At 45.4% G+C, this 16,990-nt stretch overlaps 2 protein-coding genes across 2 annotated transcripts in view; one reads left to right on the forward strand and one right to left on the reverse strand.

The window, feature by feature from the left end:
• Window positions 1-475: 475 nt before the first annotated feature.
• LOC122398298 (protein rhomboid-like) lies at window positions 476-9,717 on the forward strand. The gene is made up of 4 exons (XM_043398023.1): window positions 476-748; window positions 6,203-6,373; window positions 6,650-6,805; window positions 9,144-9,717. The coding sequence occupies exons 1-4, from the start codon at window positions 494-496 to the stop codon at window positions 9,462-9,464; spliced, it is 903 nt and encodes a 300-aa protein (XP_043253958.1). The 5' UTR covers window positions 476-493; the 3' UTR covers window positions 9,465-9,717.
• A 5,675-nt stretch (window positions 9,718-15,392) lies between these two features.
• The window catches only part of LOC122398318, a 36,491-nt gene continuing 34,893 nt past the window's right edge, over window positions 15,393-16,990 (reverse strand). The window contains exon 14 of the mRNA XM_043398054.1: window positions 15,393-16,423. Within this exon, the coding sequence (XP_043253989.1) occupies window positions 15,393-16,423 (1,031 nt within the window). The remainder of the gene's footprint in view (window positions 16,424-16,990) is intronic.

The following is a 16,990-nucleotide window of genomic DNA, read 5'->3' on the forward strand; positions in this document are numbered from 1 at the left end:
GAGAGAGCAGGAAAAGACAAAGACTCGGAAAGCTCGAGGGTGGAAAGTCAAGCGTTTAAAGCGCCCCAAGAAACTTTTCGCCCTGAGACGTTAAAAGAGGGAAACTTTGAACCTGGGGAAGGTCAATGCTCGGAAGCCACACTCTCCGAAGCTCTGGATTACGACACTCGCAAAATTCTGAGTCCCTCTTTAGCTCGAAATTTGTTCTCCAATATTTCAGACGCTGAATTCAGCCCTACGACAAAGTACACGTCCACGTAAGATTGTTTGAAGGTCCCAATGTGCTCGTGCTTAGATAGATATTCCGTTGGAACGGCGAGTAGGTTCCGTAATGGCGACAAAAACCGTTTCCCAGACGACCAGCGGAGGACCCTCGAATTATTTCATAATCGTGGCCCTCGAAGGGCGGCTGTTAACGCGGAGATTATGCGCAGAAGGGCCACTCGAAGCCAGAGGTTAACGAGTCCCGTTGTTTTTTCGCAGGTAGGCCAAGATGGACGTCGAGGCTGCGCTCCTGGAGAACTCTCCGACACTCTCGACCATCTCGTCCGACTGCACGGACACCACGTACTCCGGCCCCGGGTCCCCCTACTCCCCGGAGTCCCCGATCATCGTCAAGCCCACCTACAAGAAGACCAAGGATGACGAGGTCACGCCTAGACCAACGCCCAGGCATCCACTGCCGCCCAGGAAGCCCAACTTCCGGATACGACCGCCCTACCTTATGATCTGTATCAGCATCCTCGAGGCGAGTCTCTCTAAAACAGCACTAAACGCGCGACACGGTGATTAAAACCAGCCCTCCGTCAATTTGGTGGACGAGCTTTCGTCGAATAGTTCGATGAATATTAGAAACGGTTCGGCAAACACCGGCGAAACGGGGAATTCGGCCTCGTTAATTAATCACGCGACCGATTCGACGAGCAAATACAGTCGGGGCGAGATAAATTGACCGCTCAAGGCCACAATTTCCACGCCAGGAAGTTCCGTTTTTACCGCAAGTGGTCGGGGAGATATTTTGTAATATCAATCAGTCGTTCTTTCTCCAGAGTCGAGGGAGATTGGCGAATTACCGTGGATCTCGGCTGAATTTAGGGAGAAACGAACAACGTGCGTGGGCGGGGCAACGCGACAAAGAACGGAGCGGTGGGCGGAGCGATGTCGCGTGGTGGGGGATAGCCTTTCAGTGGCCTTGAGCGGCCAATTAATTGCATCCCGCTGCGAGAGACTGCACTCGTGGTCCGGACAGTCCTTCTTCTCCGCGTTTGTCAATGAAATCAGCTATATTTCTTTAAATTATTACAAGCTGTTGTAACATTAGAGCGATTTATATAATTTTCGACGGTGTTATTCCCCGGTAGAAAATCGATTAAACCTGAAAATTTCAACGAGCGGCCCGCAAAAAGTTACGAAGCGCGATATCAGCGTCGTCAGTCTCGGAAGATTAAGGGCGAAACGCGTGTTTACGGCGTCGGGAAGGTTTCCTAGGAGGGAAATTGGCAACAACCGGTACACGTATTACCCGAAGACACGGGGTTCGAGCACGAAAGATTTCCCATTAGCCGGAGCTAATGCGTAGCGGGGATGGCGGGACAAGGACGGAGCAGGCCGATGGGAATCCCCCTCAATTATACGCACGAGTTCACGGACGAACATCGTACCGATATTTCAAGAAACTCACGCTCGGGAAGAACTCTCGGGTGAACAGAAAGAAAAAAAAAAAGAAAAACGTGAAACGAGAGGTCTCCTGGACGCGTGGATCCCCGCCTTCCCACGCTCGATAATAATTCCAGGATAGCTTGTTCGAGCGTTTCCCGAAGCTCGTCGGGGCAAGAAGCGTGTGCAACGGTCCCCCGTTAAAGCCGCGAAGTTAAATGCACCCTTCTTTCCCGCAGTTTCGCGCAATAAAACAGAAGTTAACGCCGCGCGGGGAGTTAATGAAACGCCCGAGATTGCGGGGAGAGCCAGGACCGACCAGGATATCGTTGATTCGAAATCGAATTCCGTTAGTTCATGGGTACAATAATCGGTCGAGATCCGCGATAAAACGACGGGGGATCGCGTTCGCGTGTTCGTTTCGCAGGCTCTCTTACGCTCCAAACCGGAAATCTCCAAGTTCCTTCGAAACAACTCTCGAAACTATCCTATTCTATTTATTTTCTGCGATTAAAGTCGTGTAAAATTATGTACACTTCGAGATATTATACTGTCTATGTAGAGAAGAATTCTACAAGCATGTAACTGAAAAATTGTACGTTTATAGAATTTATATCGTTCCGTGCAATAAACGCGAGGCTGTTAGGGAATATTTGTGGTCGATTTTGTCGAATAATCGAGGCTCCTATAAGCCATATTTTCGATTTAGTTTTTAATCAAGCGACCTTCGGATTTGCACGCCCTATAGTATATCCGATACCTTTGGAAAAATTCATGAAACTCGCTCAGTTTTGTTTCGACTCCGATAGAGCGAGATTTCAATAGCGAATTTTTGCCCCCTCTGAGTGAAACAAAAGTAAGACTCCCCGAAGCCTTTTGGCGTTTCCATTCGGAGGAAAGCTAATCGCAGTCTGTACTCTGCCCCGTCCAGTTTCGCGCGATGGAACGAACGATAATGTTTCGAAAGGGCGGAGGAGGGCGGGTTTAATGAAACGCTGAGATAGCGGAAACGACGATATCCGGTTACGCGGCCTCTCGCCGAAAGGTCGACTTTCCCCGTCTGCGTCGTAATAATCGGTCGAGTTCTTCCCTAATATCGCCGGAGATAGGATAACGGACTCGATAAATCACGAGCGAACGCGCCGTCGTAAATATGGCTCGTTAAAGGATTCGCTGATAAATCACGGTTAACTTTCCGAATAAAACGATTTTTAAATAGAATAAAATACCCCAATTACCGTCGCTTAGTATCTTTGACTTTCCACGACTTTGATACCTATTCTGAGCTCGTAGAATAATTAACCATGGCGGACAGTCGCGCTGTTTAATTTTGCAAATATCGGAATTGATTCAAGTATCGGAGAAGTATCGGTCTTTTGCTCTGACCTGTCGCCTTTTAATGGAAATTGACGCGTCTCGAAATCGCGGAAAGGTCGTGGCTCGGCTCGCGGGGGTCAGCTCTTTCGGGGATAATAATTGCTTGGGAAGTTGCGGGAGTCGTTATGGCCGGGCGGCACCGCCGAAGAATGCGTCCAATCTAGAACGGTTCAACTTAAAATTGCTGGAAAATGTAACAGGGGATAGTAAAACGACAATGAACGTTCCCGGGGCTAATGAAACGTCGAGATACGCCAGAACGATACCGCAAACCGCCGCGGACGACCCCCGGGTACCTCGATCCTGCCTCCTTATAATGATCCCCGGGCGTCGTCCGTCCTTCCCACGATCTTTCCACTTCTCCCCATCTTCGATCGAAACACATTTTCCTCAAAATTAACGCTCAAATAATTCCACAAAATAATACAAGTGGGAAAATAAATCGAAAATTCGTGGGGTCGATATTTCTACCCATTAATCTTTCTTTCTGATATTTTTAAACTAGCAACGATATTAATTTTGTCGTTTAAAAGTGTAAAACACTATAAATTTGCAACATAATTAAATAGAATTAAACGAACAAAGTAAAAAGAAATTTAACCTTGGTACAGAGTGTATTTTACACGAGAGGAGTATCTATCGAGCAAGCGGATCGGATAGATCCAAACCTCGACGTCTTTTCAGCGAAAGAGGAACGAGAGAGGAGAGGGTTGGGAGGGGTGTGGCGCGGGGAGAATATGGAAATTCTTTATTGCCGGTCGTGGCCCGAATTTTCGAGGGTCCCGACGTTTCCCAAGACTACAAACACGACAGGGCATTAAGCGCCGGAGCGAGACTGAAACCTCGCAAGGGTCGTAAAAGCACGTGACGTAAAAATGGATGGCCCCGAAACGCCGCCCCCGCAGCCCAAAAGTGCCGTGTATCCGCGGCGAGCGGGATGATTTACAGAGAGAAAGCTCGCGGTCGGGGCGTGAACATCGCGCGAAACGTAAAAGGAGGATATCAGAAAAAGATCACGCGGAAAGATACAGGAAGGTTAGTGGCGCTGTCGAGGTTTCTTTCCGTCGTAACTATTCGACCAAATACGCTGCTTACAACAAGCTTGTGTCATAATAAAAAAATTTAGGTGATTCCTCGTAGGAAAATACATCTAAAATATAGAGTACATATTTTTTGTACGAGGCTTGGTTCACGAGAAAATTAATCTTCCAAATTCTCCGAGACCTGTCTGACCATTTCGCGATATTTCTACTTACATTATTATTTTTCAAACCTAAACCGATTTAATATCGTGTTTTCTATAAACGGTGCTGTAAAGTAGTTAGAATCGAATACTCTCAAGTAATTAGAACCGGTTCAAGCAGCCAGTACCGCCGTGAACGTTGAAACCCCTCGACGCAAGTAGAAACATCGAGGAACGGTCAGACACGCCAGTCACGTACCGAACAATTTAAAAATCAATTTCCTCGTGAACAAAAGGTCGTATCAAAAAATTTCATTCCATATTTTCCATTCATTTTTCCACAAGGAATCATTCCCCATTCGGTTGCATTACGAATTTATCTCCATCCTGTGCACACGGGTGATATAAACTCGCGATCGGCCAGACGGATTAAAATTACTTTCTCCAATAAAGTTAATACCCGCGAATAAAATTGCGAGCAGTCTTTCGAGGATTTAACAGACGTTCCGACCAATGTCCCTGATTCAATTTAAAACCTTTCGATCATCGCTATTACCAACATACCTCCGAGTAACTCGATGGTTCCTGTAAATTGAACGTCAAGATCCTCGTCTTTTGATGCGATTAAGAAATCTTCTTGTCCGGTAAATTTGATACCACTCGCCGCTTAATCGTATCTCGAATTTTATCGCGAACGCAATCGACGCCCGATTCAGTTTAACCCGCAGAATTTAATACACCAAAGCGTTTAACTAACTTTAACCGAGCCGTTCGGATCGGGCACGGTCAAACTCGATTTAACAAAATTTCGTCTCGTCTGGCCAGTCGGGAAAAGTCCCCTCGTCGCGCACGTTTCCGGTAGCCCAAGAATTATTTCCACCGGAGATATTGCTCTTTCCAGCCGTCGATCGTTTTCCAACGAATATTTGCGACTCCAGAATATTTCACCAGGTCGTATCGAACACGTTTTATCGCACGATCGTTCTGGCTGGTTATTTACCATCGATCGACCAATTAGATACACCGTTGTTCGTCGATAACTTCGACGAATATAAACTGCTGAGCGTGGATATCTTATTCGGACCATTTAAACCAACCCGGAATGAATTATTATACAAATATGATGAAAAAGATCTTGCAAAAAATTCATACGAGTAGTAATCAAATCCCCCGTCGAGCTATCTTTGAACAGAACATCGGAGAATATTATTTTATCGCGTTTTTAATAACTTTCATTCTGGTTGTAGAGAGGAAGTCATTGTTCGTTCGAGTGATTTGAGAGGAGAAGTAGCCTTGAAAGTATCCACAGAATGATATCAATTAAAGACAATTAATAACGAATAATAGCAAGGCTTTTCGAGTCGTCGATTATCGTTCGCTTTCACGCCTTTCGTTGTTTAAAGGCTGATAATGACGGCGGTTTATTCGGCGTTTAAATAAGGCAATTTTGATTAATTACCATTCTGTCAGTAGAATTTCCGTTAATTATTGGCTAGATTGTTTGTCGATAACAGCGCAGTTCGAATTTTCGCGTCGTTTTACCAGCGAAACGGGTCGTTTAATCCGTACCTATACATTTATTCTGTTTGCACAATAATTCCAACGAAAAAAAACCACCCGTTTCTCTACAAGTTTGGATTTCGGTTAACTCTGTAAATAATTGAACAGATTTCTGTGATTTCCTCTCTAATTTAATAATATCCCATTAACGGTGTGCATTTAACGAACGGGAATTAATAACGGACTAAATTAATCCCTATAATAATAATGATGTATGTTTGCTAGAGAATTATCGAATGCCCCGTGGGGATGGACATTTCGGGAAATCTTTCGAAATTTTGCTAGATTATTTTGCAAAGAGATTTCGATAATGCTGCGAAATAAAAACGATCCCTTCGCCCCCTTTGCTCCCTCGTTAGTTCTTTCTTTTGCGATTCGATAGGGTGTGTGAGTGGGAAAATTGAAAGGTATTCTCGATGACGACAGATAGCCGTCCACTGTTTGGGGGATGAAGCGACCTTGCGCAGGTGGTTGGTCTACGACCCGCGTCAGAGGGTCCAGGGATGGAGGTTCGCCTCGTACATGCTCCTGCACTGGAACGCACTTCACCTTGCACTCAACGTGGTCATCCAGCTGGTGCTGGCCACTCCGCTCGAGGTGAGTTAATCAGACTAATTGCTGGGGCTGTCGCGGAGCCACCCTTTTTTCCGCTCGCGAGCAAAGCGAATCTTTCGCCGGGTACGTTTTATCGATTTTGCGCGATGAAAGGCTCGAATCGACCGGAAACCGCCCGAGACATCAAACGCTCGACGCGAGGGTCAATTTTGGGGGGATTTAAACGTCGCGTCCGGCATAATTCAGGAAGAACGCTGTTCCTTCGACGCGATCTTAGAGTCGATAGTTTATAAGAGAGAATAAACGCGATGTTCGCAGGTGGAGCAGGGTCGAATAGGCGTCGCGACGATCTATCTGGGCGGAGGCGTCTGCGGAGCTTTGGGAGCGTCCCTTCTGCAGCCGAGTCTGTTCCTGATGGGCGCCTCTGCAGGTGTTTACGCGTTGCTCACCAGCCATCTCGCGCATCTTTACTTGGTAAGTCCGAGAAAAAGTTGTTCGATCCATCGACGACGGAGTTCCAATTCCTCGCGAGGGGAAAAAACTCGATGGGACACGCTCGACGAAGTTTCCTCCTCGAGCTTCCCGCGCCCTTTCTTTTCGTTAAATCTCATTAAATCGGGGAATAATAAATTTCTACGGTCCGGGTGAACCGAGGGGGTTGAAAAACAACGAACTTCCGAGGGATTAACGGAGATCGCGACGCTCTTGAATCTGGTTTGGCTTCGTCGCGATTGTTTCTGGATGTGTTTTCCATTCCAAAGTTACCGCGTTCGGTGCAGTTTTATCGAAGTTACGCTTTGTGGGATCGTTTCTTGTCGTCCGGGAATCGACGCCGGAGGAAACTTCGCCAACGGGGGGAGGGAATTTGTTTCGCGGTAACTACGAACTTAACCCTCCCTGGAATATTCCAGGGCGCGGTAACATTGTAAAACCGGGGAAATTGTTTTTACAGATCCCTGGTTCCGCTTGGATTCTCTTAAGGAGAAATTCGCGATTCGGTTAATAACGGTACCCGGTGGGGTGCAAAAGTTTCCGGGCAATTATTTGTTTAGTGATTCCCAAATTATTTTCTCGCGAACTGGAAACCTACCTACGTATGAAGCGATAGAAACGAGGAATTGGACCATTTTTATGGGGTTTTTCCCACTTTACGGGGTTAAGGAACAACTTTTCGAATATTGTTAGAATCTCTACATATTCTACACTAAAATACGCGTCGTTTGCCTTTTTGAACATTAAAATCGTCCAATCCGTTCAGAAGTTATGACGTTTCAAAGATTCGCATGAAATTTCAGTGAAACATATCAACGTATCATCGGTCAGACATTTCAGTAAGGAATTTTTTTCTCGAAAGTGCGTAGGATTTCGGAGGTATGTCTATCCACCAAAAATGATTGTAATTGACCCACGCAACCAAAAATAATTTTTTTAAAATGATTCCAAATTTTTTAATTTTGTCGAAAAATTTCACACATTCTCGAATTTTTTTCTTGAAAGTGGGTAGGATTTCGAGGATATGTCTATTGACCAAAAATGATTGTAATTGACCCCTGCAACTAAAAATAATTTTTGTAGAATGATTAGAAATTTTTAAATTTCACCAAAAAAATCCACCTTCTTGAATTTTTTTTCTCGAAAGTGGATAGGATTTCGGGGTATGTCTATTGACCAAAAATAATAGTAATGGACCCCTGCAACTAAAAATAATTTTTTTAGAACGATTTGAAAGTTTTTTTTTTCGCCGAAAAATTGAGGCACCTACCCCCTGTCGATTTTTCTTAAAAATCAGTTTTTCATTTTTAATACATTTGATTGCCGCTGTACGGAAAAGTTGTTTAATACTTTTTTGTAGGTACCCATGAGCTCTACTTCAGAAAAAAATTTCATTGAAATATATTCACTATTGTAAGAGTTATGGTCATTTTGAAAATTGGGCCGCTTTTATGGGGTTTTTCTAATTTTACGGGGTCAAGGAACAACTTTTCGAATATTGTTAGAATCTCTACATATTCTGCACTAAAATACGCGTCGTTTGCCTTTTTAAACATTAAAATCGTCCAATCCGTTCAGAAGTTATGGCGTTTTAAATATACGCACGAAATTTTGGAGCGATATTTCTGGCCTGAAATTATAGTTTCGGTAAGGAATTTTTTTCTCGAAAATGGTTAGGATTTCGGGGGTACATCTATTGACCAAAAATGATTGTATTCGACCCCCGCAACCGAAAATAATTTTTTTAGAACGATTCGAAACATTTTTTTTTGTCAAAAAATTCAGACACATACTCGATTTTTTTTCTCGGAACTGCGTAGGAATTCGGGGGTATGTCTATTCATAAAAAATGATTGCAATTGACCCCTGTAACTAAAAATAATTTTTTTAAAACGATTTGAAACTTTTCAATTTTGCTGAAAAAGTTAGGCACCTTTCTGAATTTTTTTCTCGAAACTGCGTAAGAATTCGAGAGTACATCTATTCACCAAAAATGATTGTAGTTGACCCCCCGAACCGACAATATTTTTTTCAGAACAATTCGAAACATTTTTTTTTATCGAAAAATTTGGGCACCTACCCCCTGTCGATTTTTCTTAAAAATTCGCATTTGACGTTGAGTCTCTTTGGTATCGATGTCATGCTGGTTCAAAGTGGCTGTGAGTTCCCTGTTGCACGTATACATTAAGTTCTATCTATCGAATGCAACGGCGTAAACGTTTTAAACGTTGCAAACTAATCCCCCATGGACCTTTTGCAATCCTTTTGGACATCCTATCTCGCGCAAAATGACCACACGGTGGTCTTTGTTTTGTTACAGTGTCACGGTGAGCTACGTTACGCCAGCTGGCGTCTGGCCGCCGTGTTGTTGCTGGCCAGCGCGGACGTGGCGTCGCTTCCGGTCCCGGCGTTGCTCGGTTGCGGAAGGGTCGGTTGGGCGGCGCACGTGGCCGGTGCCCTCGCGGGGCCCCTTTTGGGCCTGGCGGTGTTCCCGAACCAGAGCAAGAAGGACGCCAGGGGACGTAGATTCGTCAGGTTCGTGCGCCTGTTGTCGGCCATCAGCGTGATGCTGCTGGCAGTGGGCGCCATCTTCGGCAACATCTACCTGATCGCTCTGCCCCAGCTCAGAAAGCCATCCTGACAGAGGATCGAGCTGCTCGTCAAGTTCTGCAGGCGGTCGTTCCTCATCATCAAGATCCGGGAGGCCGCCGAGAGCGTTTTCGAGTAGAACCGCCCCTGGAAATCTTCACGGAATAGAAACTCTTGGGGGAAAAATTAATTAGAAATTGTGATTGCCGGGAGAAAGAATTTTGGAATCGATTGGAATTTCGAAACGATCGTGCGGTGGTTCGATACCGCGTTGGTTTGGACGTTCAAAAGTGATGCTGAAAGCGACGGTGAGATTAAAAAGCTTGATAAATTATCGCGTGGAGCGAACGCGATCAACAAACTGTTGGATAGTTTTCAACGTCCACGAGGATCGGTGGACCGTCGAGGGAGCTCGTTTCCCGATTATTGATACTCGGTCCCCGCCGGAAACCGGTAGAAGAAAATAGGACGCCGGGATAATGGAAAGACGGATGAAGGAGATCACCGGAAATTCCGCGGAACTTAACCAAAGACAACCAGCTGCCAAAGTACACTCGGTTTAATCGGGGTCCGGGTCGGTCGGTATCGACAGAAAGGATCGAAAATCCACGGAGGAATCCCTCCCCCCCCCACGTGCTGTTAATCAAACTCCGGCGGAAACCAGCCACGCGAGTTTCTTTGTGAAATTTACGGACGGTCGTGGCCCGTCTCTAATTGTAAGATTAGAAGATTGTTGCCCCGTGCGACCGTTTTTTCCCCCCCCCTGGCGGAAACGCTGACGAATCGCCGGTTTCCGGGACAAATGGACGCCTCTGTACTATAAATCGCCTAACCCAGGACTCTTCGGTGTAATCGAGTATTTAACGCTAAGACGCTTCCAAGCTGGAGGATCGACGTGTAACCCGGTTTCCGTGGATCGAACGAGTTCGAACTTAACGAAGATGTTTGTTGGTGCCGTTCAAAGTTCACAGCTTTGCCGAGTGATCGCTAGGTTTTTGTTCGAAAACGACGTTCAGAGTGATCGAGACGGATTCGACACGGAGCAAGAACTACGGTGAACGTTGACGACGAGTGTACAATCGACTATCAGTAAGCTACGAATCCGTTGATTGGTAAAGTATCGGTAGATCGTTGTTTTTTTCCACCCTGCGTGCAGATCGATTCATCGAGAAATTATCACGATTTCTGTTCGGGAGTTTAATCTTAACGAGGACAATAATTTCTAACTGGTCCTTTGATTGGTAAGCAAACGTTTCACTTCTAATTTCTGGTGATTTTCAAACATTCATTCTAGTCAAAATCTATATGGATACGAAAGAGAAATAATCGTTTTCTATCGAATGAAATTTTTTGGTCAATCTGCGCACAGCGTTAGAGATGTTAATCGATAAGGGTGTTTCGAGTCGTTCTTCGATATTAACTATCGATAAAAGTAGCGTAAGTTGGTTCGGTGTTTAAGCTGCAGCGGACGAAGCAAACCCCCACGCTGCCCTGGCGTTTCGACTATCCGTAAATCCGACGAAACTCGAGGAAAATTGCGTGAAACTCGAGAGATCGAGTACGGATCACGGATTCATTGTACGCGTCGATGCATTTTTTACGTTAAGGCTGACGTACCGGCCGTTGTCAACGATATCGACGCTGTTTCAATTCCACTTGGAGAAATCCTGCGCTTCTGTGTTCAAATTTATGATCCTCGATACAGGTTCGCGTCGACCCTTCGCATTCCACGTAGGGCGGGGACTATTAAAATCATTCGATGCACAAGCATTTTCTACACCCACCACGAATAATTTGATATTCCAATATTTTATATACTCGACACGGGAACGGTAAAATAATTTAATATTCCAGTACTTCGCGCGTAGATTCAATAGGGAACTGTTGAGATACTTTTATCGATCGGACCGTAAAAAGTAGTCCCAGCCCTAATCGCAGGTTTGTCGTAAAACTTCTAATATCACTGACTTCCAAACGTTAAATTGCCTGAATCGAGAAATAAGTTTAATCGTGAAAGATCGAGGAACTTGTAAGAGATAAGTTGTATGTTGGTTGAAATTTAATTATGTTGATAGAAAGGACGATAGACCCTTTATTAGGATATATTGTCCCGGGGAAGGGAAGAAATTTAACGAAAGAATTTAACGAGGCCGAATTCCGGGAGGATATTCGCGGGAATCGTGAAACGTGTCCGCAATTTTGATCCGCGATATTAGTACCTTTCGAACACGCTCTAATCGTGCATCCTTGGTCAGTCTTTTTTTCTCCGCCCCCCCGCACCCTCTTGTATTTACGACGCCGCACCCTTAACTCTAAGCTAAAGGTATCTTTTCTATCAGCTCGCCGGTAATTCTCATCCTGAATCACCCTACACGAAAAGGCTCGACTAAATCTCTGCCAAACATTGCGCGATAATTGATCGGCCAAAAATAAAAATAAAAATAAAAATAAAAATTCTCGCTGCCCCCTCTTTTAAATTGAATAAATTTTCTTACTCCAGTCTTCTCGCGAAAGAGAGTTTCGAACGTGTAATTTAAATTTAATTAGATCAGCGTTGTGAGTGGCCAAGCAATTATCGCGCGCCACTTTCCACTGAAAAATAGAAGCAAAAATGGACGAACGAAAGAAACTACGGGCTCTCTGCGTGGCCGAGTAGAATTTAACGCTTATTAAGGGTTGAGAAATGCTGTCGGAGGATCACTTTCGCTTGGATTCCTTTCGCGAGGGCTTCAAAGGCGCGACGTGGATCACTTTCGGTTCCAGTGTCCCGCGATCGACTCGAAGGAATCGGATATCGACGCGGGCGTTGCGTAAAATCGCTGTAAAAATAATTCTGGGCTCGCAAAACGGAAGCTCCGGCTAAAGAGGAAGGAATCCAAGCTTCCCGAGGCGATCGAGCAATTTTCGCGGAATCGCGAGAATTTCCCAGAGGCCTGTTTCTAGGAGAATGTTCCCATAGTTCCATCGCGACGGAGCATCGAACGATGCTGCCAAAAAATAAAAAAAAATAAAAAGAATACATTTATAGTTATATGTAGAAATTATTCGATAGTGGATCGTAGAGCCGAAACCGTGCTCAGGTTGTCCATAAATTTTCCACGAACGTTTAAACAAAAAATTCAAAGTTACGCGCGATCGAGGGGAAAGTAGTTAAGGTAACAAAGTCTTTGGCGGGAAATTTAAAACGGTTTTTTAATTACTTCGCGATGGAAAATTGCTGAAGTAAAAGCGAAACGAGGTGTTTTTTTTTTTTTGTGGAACAAAGGAATATCCTGTCGAGGATAAAATTCATTTTAGAGGAAGTAAATGATTTTTGTTCGAAGAGACAAAGAGCCCTCTTGGGGGAAAATTCGTCGAGGAGTCGATAGGAATTTCGCGGATAATTTACGGGAGAATCTGAGCAAATAAAGGATGTGTTCTCCCCGGCAGTTTAGTCGATGATTGTACCTACTTGTTTACACAATATTATACACACGAGGCGAACTGGCTGTGATTATGTTAGTGTTACTGACTACGTCGACACGATTAATAATAACGATAATACGATCTGTAAATAGAACCGACTATTGAATATAAATACGATTATATACACTGTGATTCGATCACGGGCATATAAACGAGGAGCCGTCACCTCCCCATTGTGTATCGGAACAATCGATTGCCTGCAATAAAGTCGATATCGTACCGCGGTTCCCGTATCCACGCGTCTTTTCATCCAACCCGTCATTTTTATTGAATTTCAGCCGTTGACGCGACCAATTGCCAAAGTCATCGTTCCATACGATTAACAGAAACGTAGGAACAGCTATTTATTATTTGAAATGAAAATTTTCAGCCTCGCTAAGGCTATTTCTACTTACCCGAATAATTTCGTGAATTTCGTTTTTAATTCTGCAAACGAGGAGGGAGATCGTGAAGGGTGAGAACGTGAATTCCGTAAACGTTTATTACGACGAACATAAAACGTATAGTACAAGCCTCTGTGCGGCATTCAGAGCGAATTTACGGCCTTGAAACGCGATACAGAAACGACTGTGCGCTTTCCCGTCATCCTTTCCAATGCGATTCAAGCGTATCCTTAATTCTTAAACGGTGAGAGAGAGAACAAACACGGGAGGTGTACTTATAGAGAGAGAGAGAGAAGATCGAACGAGTCCAACGCGAGGAATCGTTTTTACCTGTTCGTTCCATGCGTCGAGATTATAGTCTTGATCGATTACATCAATTACTGGCTAACCTTACTATCTACGATAACGCTGCCGACGACGGTAAGTGAAACCGATAGCTCGCTTTTCCCGATTAATGGACAGAGAAAGTCAGCAAATAGTATCCCGATGCTCTTGCTCGATAGAAAAACGTAACTCGTGGGAAGCGATTCCGAGAAACACGATAGCTTTTCTTTAAGTTCTTTCTTCACGATTCAATTTGATTATTAAACATTCAATTCCGAGACCATTTCGCGGAGACACGTTGCCCTAAATGTTGCAACGTTCTCGCGAGAGAGAACCCGCACCGAAAGTTCGGAGGAAAGGAAAACTGTTATGTTTCTCGAATGGCTTCTAACGACTGTCGCGATTCCAACATCAACGCGGAAACTTTTCGCGGCAAGATCGTCGACGTGTCTGTCGGGGAACATTCCCCGTTTACTCAAACAACGGTGAAATTGTTGCCTCCAGTTCGAAACTGGATCGTTTGCGGCTGAATTTGAATTACCATATTTTCTTAATTTCTAAACTATTTCGAATCGCTGAAATAAAATTCTAGTCGCGAGAAAGAGTGAAAATAACCGAGACTTTCCGTTTTTTTGCATTGTTTTGGCTAATGAATTTATCCGGGAGTCCTGAAAAAGGCTTTCAAGGGTCGACGAATCAATCTACGTTGGCAGTAATTGCAACCCGCCGACCAAAAAAAGTAGTTTTCCGTTGTTTCTCCGCTTTCTTGCGACTTTAATTTCCTGTAAGCACCCACGGAGCAGTGTTCCCCGGAGTCTCGACGGCTTCGTGTCTCGTTTCTATTTACTATAATAAAGTTTGTATCACTCTGTTGAAATGAAATTCCTCGTTTCATTCAAGTACTAGTTCCTACCTGCAATTGAATGCCTCCGCGTCGCTCTCGTTCATGCATTTCCATTCGCGCGCGATTGTTTATCAGCGACGGGGAACTCCGTCGTGGAAATAAATTAATAAATTTCGCGAACGATACAACGTCCCGTTCGTTGTTTGACGATTATTCGATGCAAGGAGGACGAAGGGTAATTTGCAAACGGCCCTTCTCGACGTGAACAAAGGGCCGAGAGAGAGAATATCTCCTCTCGGTTTCGAAATCTGTCGATGATCCACGGGGAGGTTCCATAACGAAATAAACTCGAGCGGAACGAAAGGGCGAAGAGCGAAGCTAACCTAACAAGATAACCCGGGGTTCTCCGCTGTCCTCCGGGGTCGTATCTTTTGCATTTAACCGGCGGAGATAAATTGCAGAGATAAATCAAAATGGGGGGACGTCTATATAGCCGAGGATAATTCCCATTAAAGCGAAGGGGCCTGGCCGAGGCGCTAACTTCCGTCTTTATCCACTTATCCTTGCGAAGCACGGAAGGACTATTCCTCACAATTACATCCTGATCGATCCTACCAAGGCTGTGGATCCTTTCCAAGGGGCGTTTATGGTCTGGTCAACGACGCGGCCGGAATAAGGCGAGAGAAGGTAAGTAGCGCGGGGATAATTGAATACTTTTTGCATTGGAATCTTCTTTAAAAACTTGTACGATTTTTCTTTTAAAATCTCGAGCAACGCTGTCCTCCGATACGTAAGTATTTTCAAACTCGATGTACGCTAAAACGCATTGGGATTCATGACTCCCTGGACAACCTGCGAGCCAATTTCCCCTTCAAGAACAGCGAACGCGTTACTCCGGACCGAACCGAATCTCAGTACCATCGGAAAGGAAGACTACACCCTCCTCCACGACGCCAAACACCGATCAACACTGCAGCTGCTTGCATTGGACGCCGATCTCCGTGCACCTGCACTCGAGACAAGGACCGGAGAGCTCGGTGATGATCCTCCCCACGCGATACATCCTCCCGTAGATGTTGCACCCGGCCAGCTTGAGCAGACTGGCCACGGAGACGGGGATCTCGTTCTCCAGGAGCTTCGAGGGACTTCCAGTTTCCGTGACAGGCTTCCTCGTGCTCTCCGTCGACACGCTGACGTTCTTCGTTTCGAGTGTAGTGGTAGCAACAGTGGTGGAGACACTCTGCGTCCTGATACTCTCGCTGCTGGGATCGTTGTCGGAGGCGAACAACAGATCCAAAACGTTGTCCAGCGAGAAGATCGGTTCCGGGTCCTCGAGAGGTTTGCTGGTCGTGGAGGAAACCTTGGTATTGTCCGTTTTAGCCGGAGAGTCCTTGGACATTGATCCGTTCGAGACTTCCTCGTCCCTGGAGTTGTTTAACTTAAGAGATCCAGGATCCGTGACGTTGCTGGAAGAACGATCCTCCGGGTCCCCAGTGGTACGTTCCAGCGGCGGCGAGCTGATTCTATCAAAATCGAAAGTTCCCAGGACACTTTCCGAAACGTGGCTGGGCGTCTGATCGGTGTTCTTTGAGCCGTAACTCGATGGAACTGGTTCTTTCGGATGGTTGTCCTGATTGGCGGCGTATTTGCTCTTGGAGATTAACCTGTCGGGGGCTTCTTCCGGCCTGTAATCGTACGGTGGGTGGATCAGGGGCAACTTGTCCATGTAATCGAAGTTGGACGCGTGCTGTGGGTGATTGGATCCTTGGGTTTGCAAAGGCTTCGACGTGCTGGCGGTGGTGGTCGGTCTCGGGGTGGTGATTCCGTGCTCCACCAGGTAGGGGATCATGTCCTCGATGAGGGAGGGCAGGTCGGGGGCTGGTTCCGTCTTGATCACGTCGCGAAACGGATCGGGCGATACGATCGGTTGGTGGAGAGACGGGGCTGTTGCGTCTGCGCGATCCAACACCACCGTAGGCGACTCCTCCGCCTCCACTGGAACAATTCAAACAGCTGAACATGGTCTTGAAAGTCGAGGACATCCAGAAAAAAGATTTTGGGGGTTTCTTCGAGCGTTTGAAAAATTAGAAAGAAGAACGTAGATTCTATCTCTGCTCCATTGGATGTAGGTTTAAAGGTGGTCGTTGCAACGTGGGTGGATCGTAGCCAGGGTCAATGTTCAGCAAGAAGGAAACTTGTGGCTATTATGAGTATCGTTAGACTCGTAGTTAAACTAGTTTGGCAAACTCTGCCTTGCGAAATTAGCGGAGTAATATACCGGTAATTTCGGAGACATAGTTTTCTCGCGATAAACACCCTCGTTGCGGATAAACTTTCCATTTGACCGATGATCATTATATATTAAAGGGCGATTACGATGTAACTTTGTTAAAAAAACATTTTTTTAAAATTCGCGAGTCGTTTGTTTCTGGTAGGTGATCAGAGAAACGTCTCGGGGCGCAAAAGGGTTGGATCATCCCCTTTTCTGTATAACTGGTTAAAAGTTCCTTAAAACTGTCCGGGGAAAATTTATGACCGGGTCACACTAGCCCGCCGCTGCAA

This window comes from Colletes gigas, unplaced genomic scaffold, assembly GCF_013123115.1.
Source record: "Colletes gigas isolate AHSC1104 unplaced genomic scaffold, ASM1312311v1 Colletes_gigas_Sc00011, whole genome shotgun sequence".
In the NCBI taxonomy this organism is placed as follows: Eukaryota; Metazoa; Arthropoda; class Insecta; order Hymenoptera; family Colletidae; genus Colletes; species Colletes gigas.

Excerpts from the sequence above, each read along its gene's own strand:
- LOC122398298 (XM_043398023.1), top strand. The coding sequence starts at position 494 with ATGGACGTCGAGGCTGCGCTCCTGGAGAACTCTCCGACACTCTCGACC. Across the intron at positions 749-6,202 it reads TCTGTATCAGCATCCTCGAG|ATAGCCGTCCACTGTTTGGG; the intron begins GCGAGTCTCTCT and ends CGATGACGACAG. Across the intron at positions 6,374-6,649 it reads TGCTGGCCACTCCGCTCGAG|GTGGAGCAGGGTCGAATAGG; the intron begins GTGAGTTAATCA and ends CGATGTTCGCAG.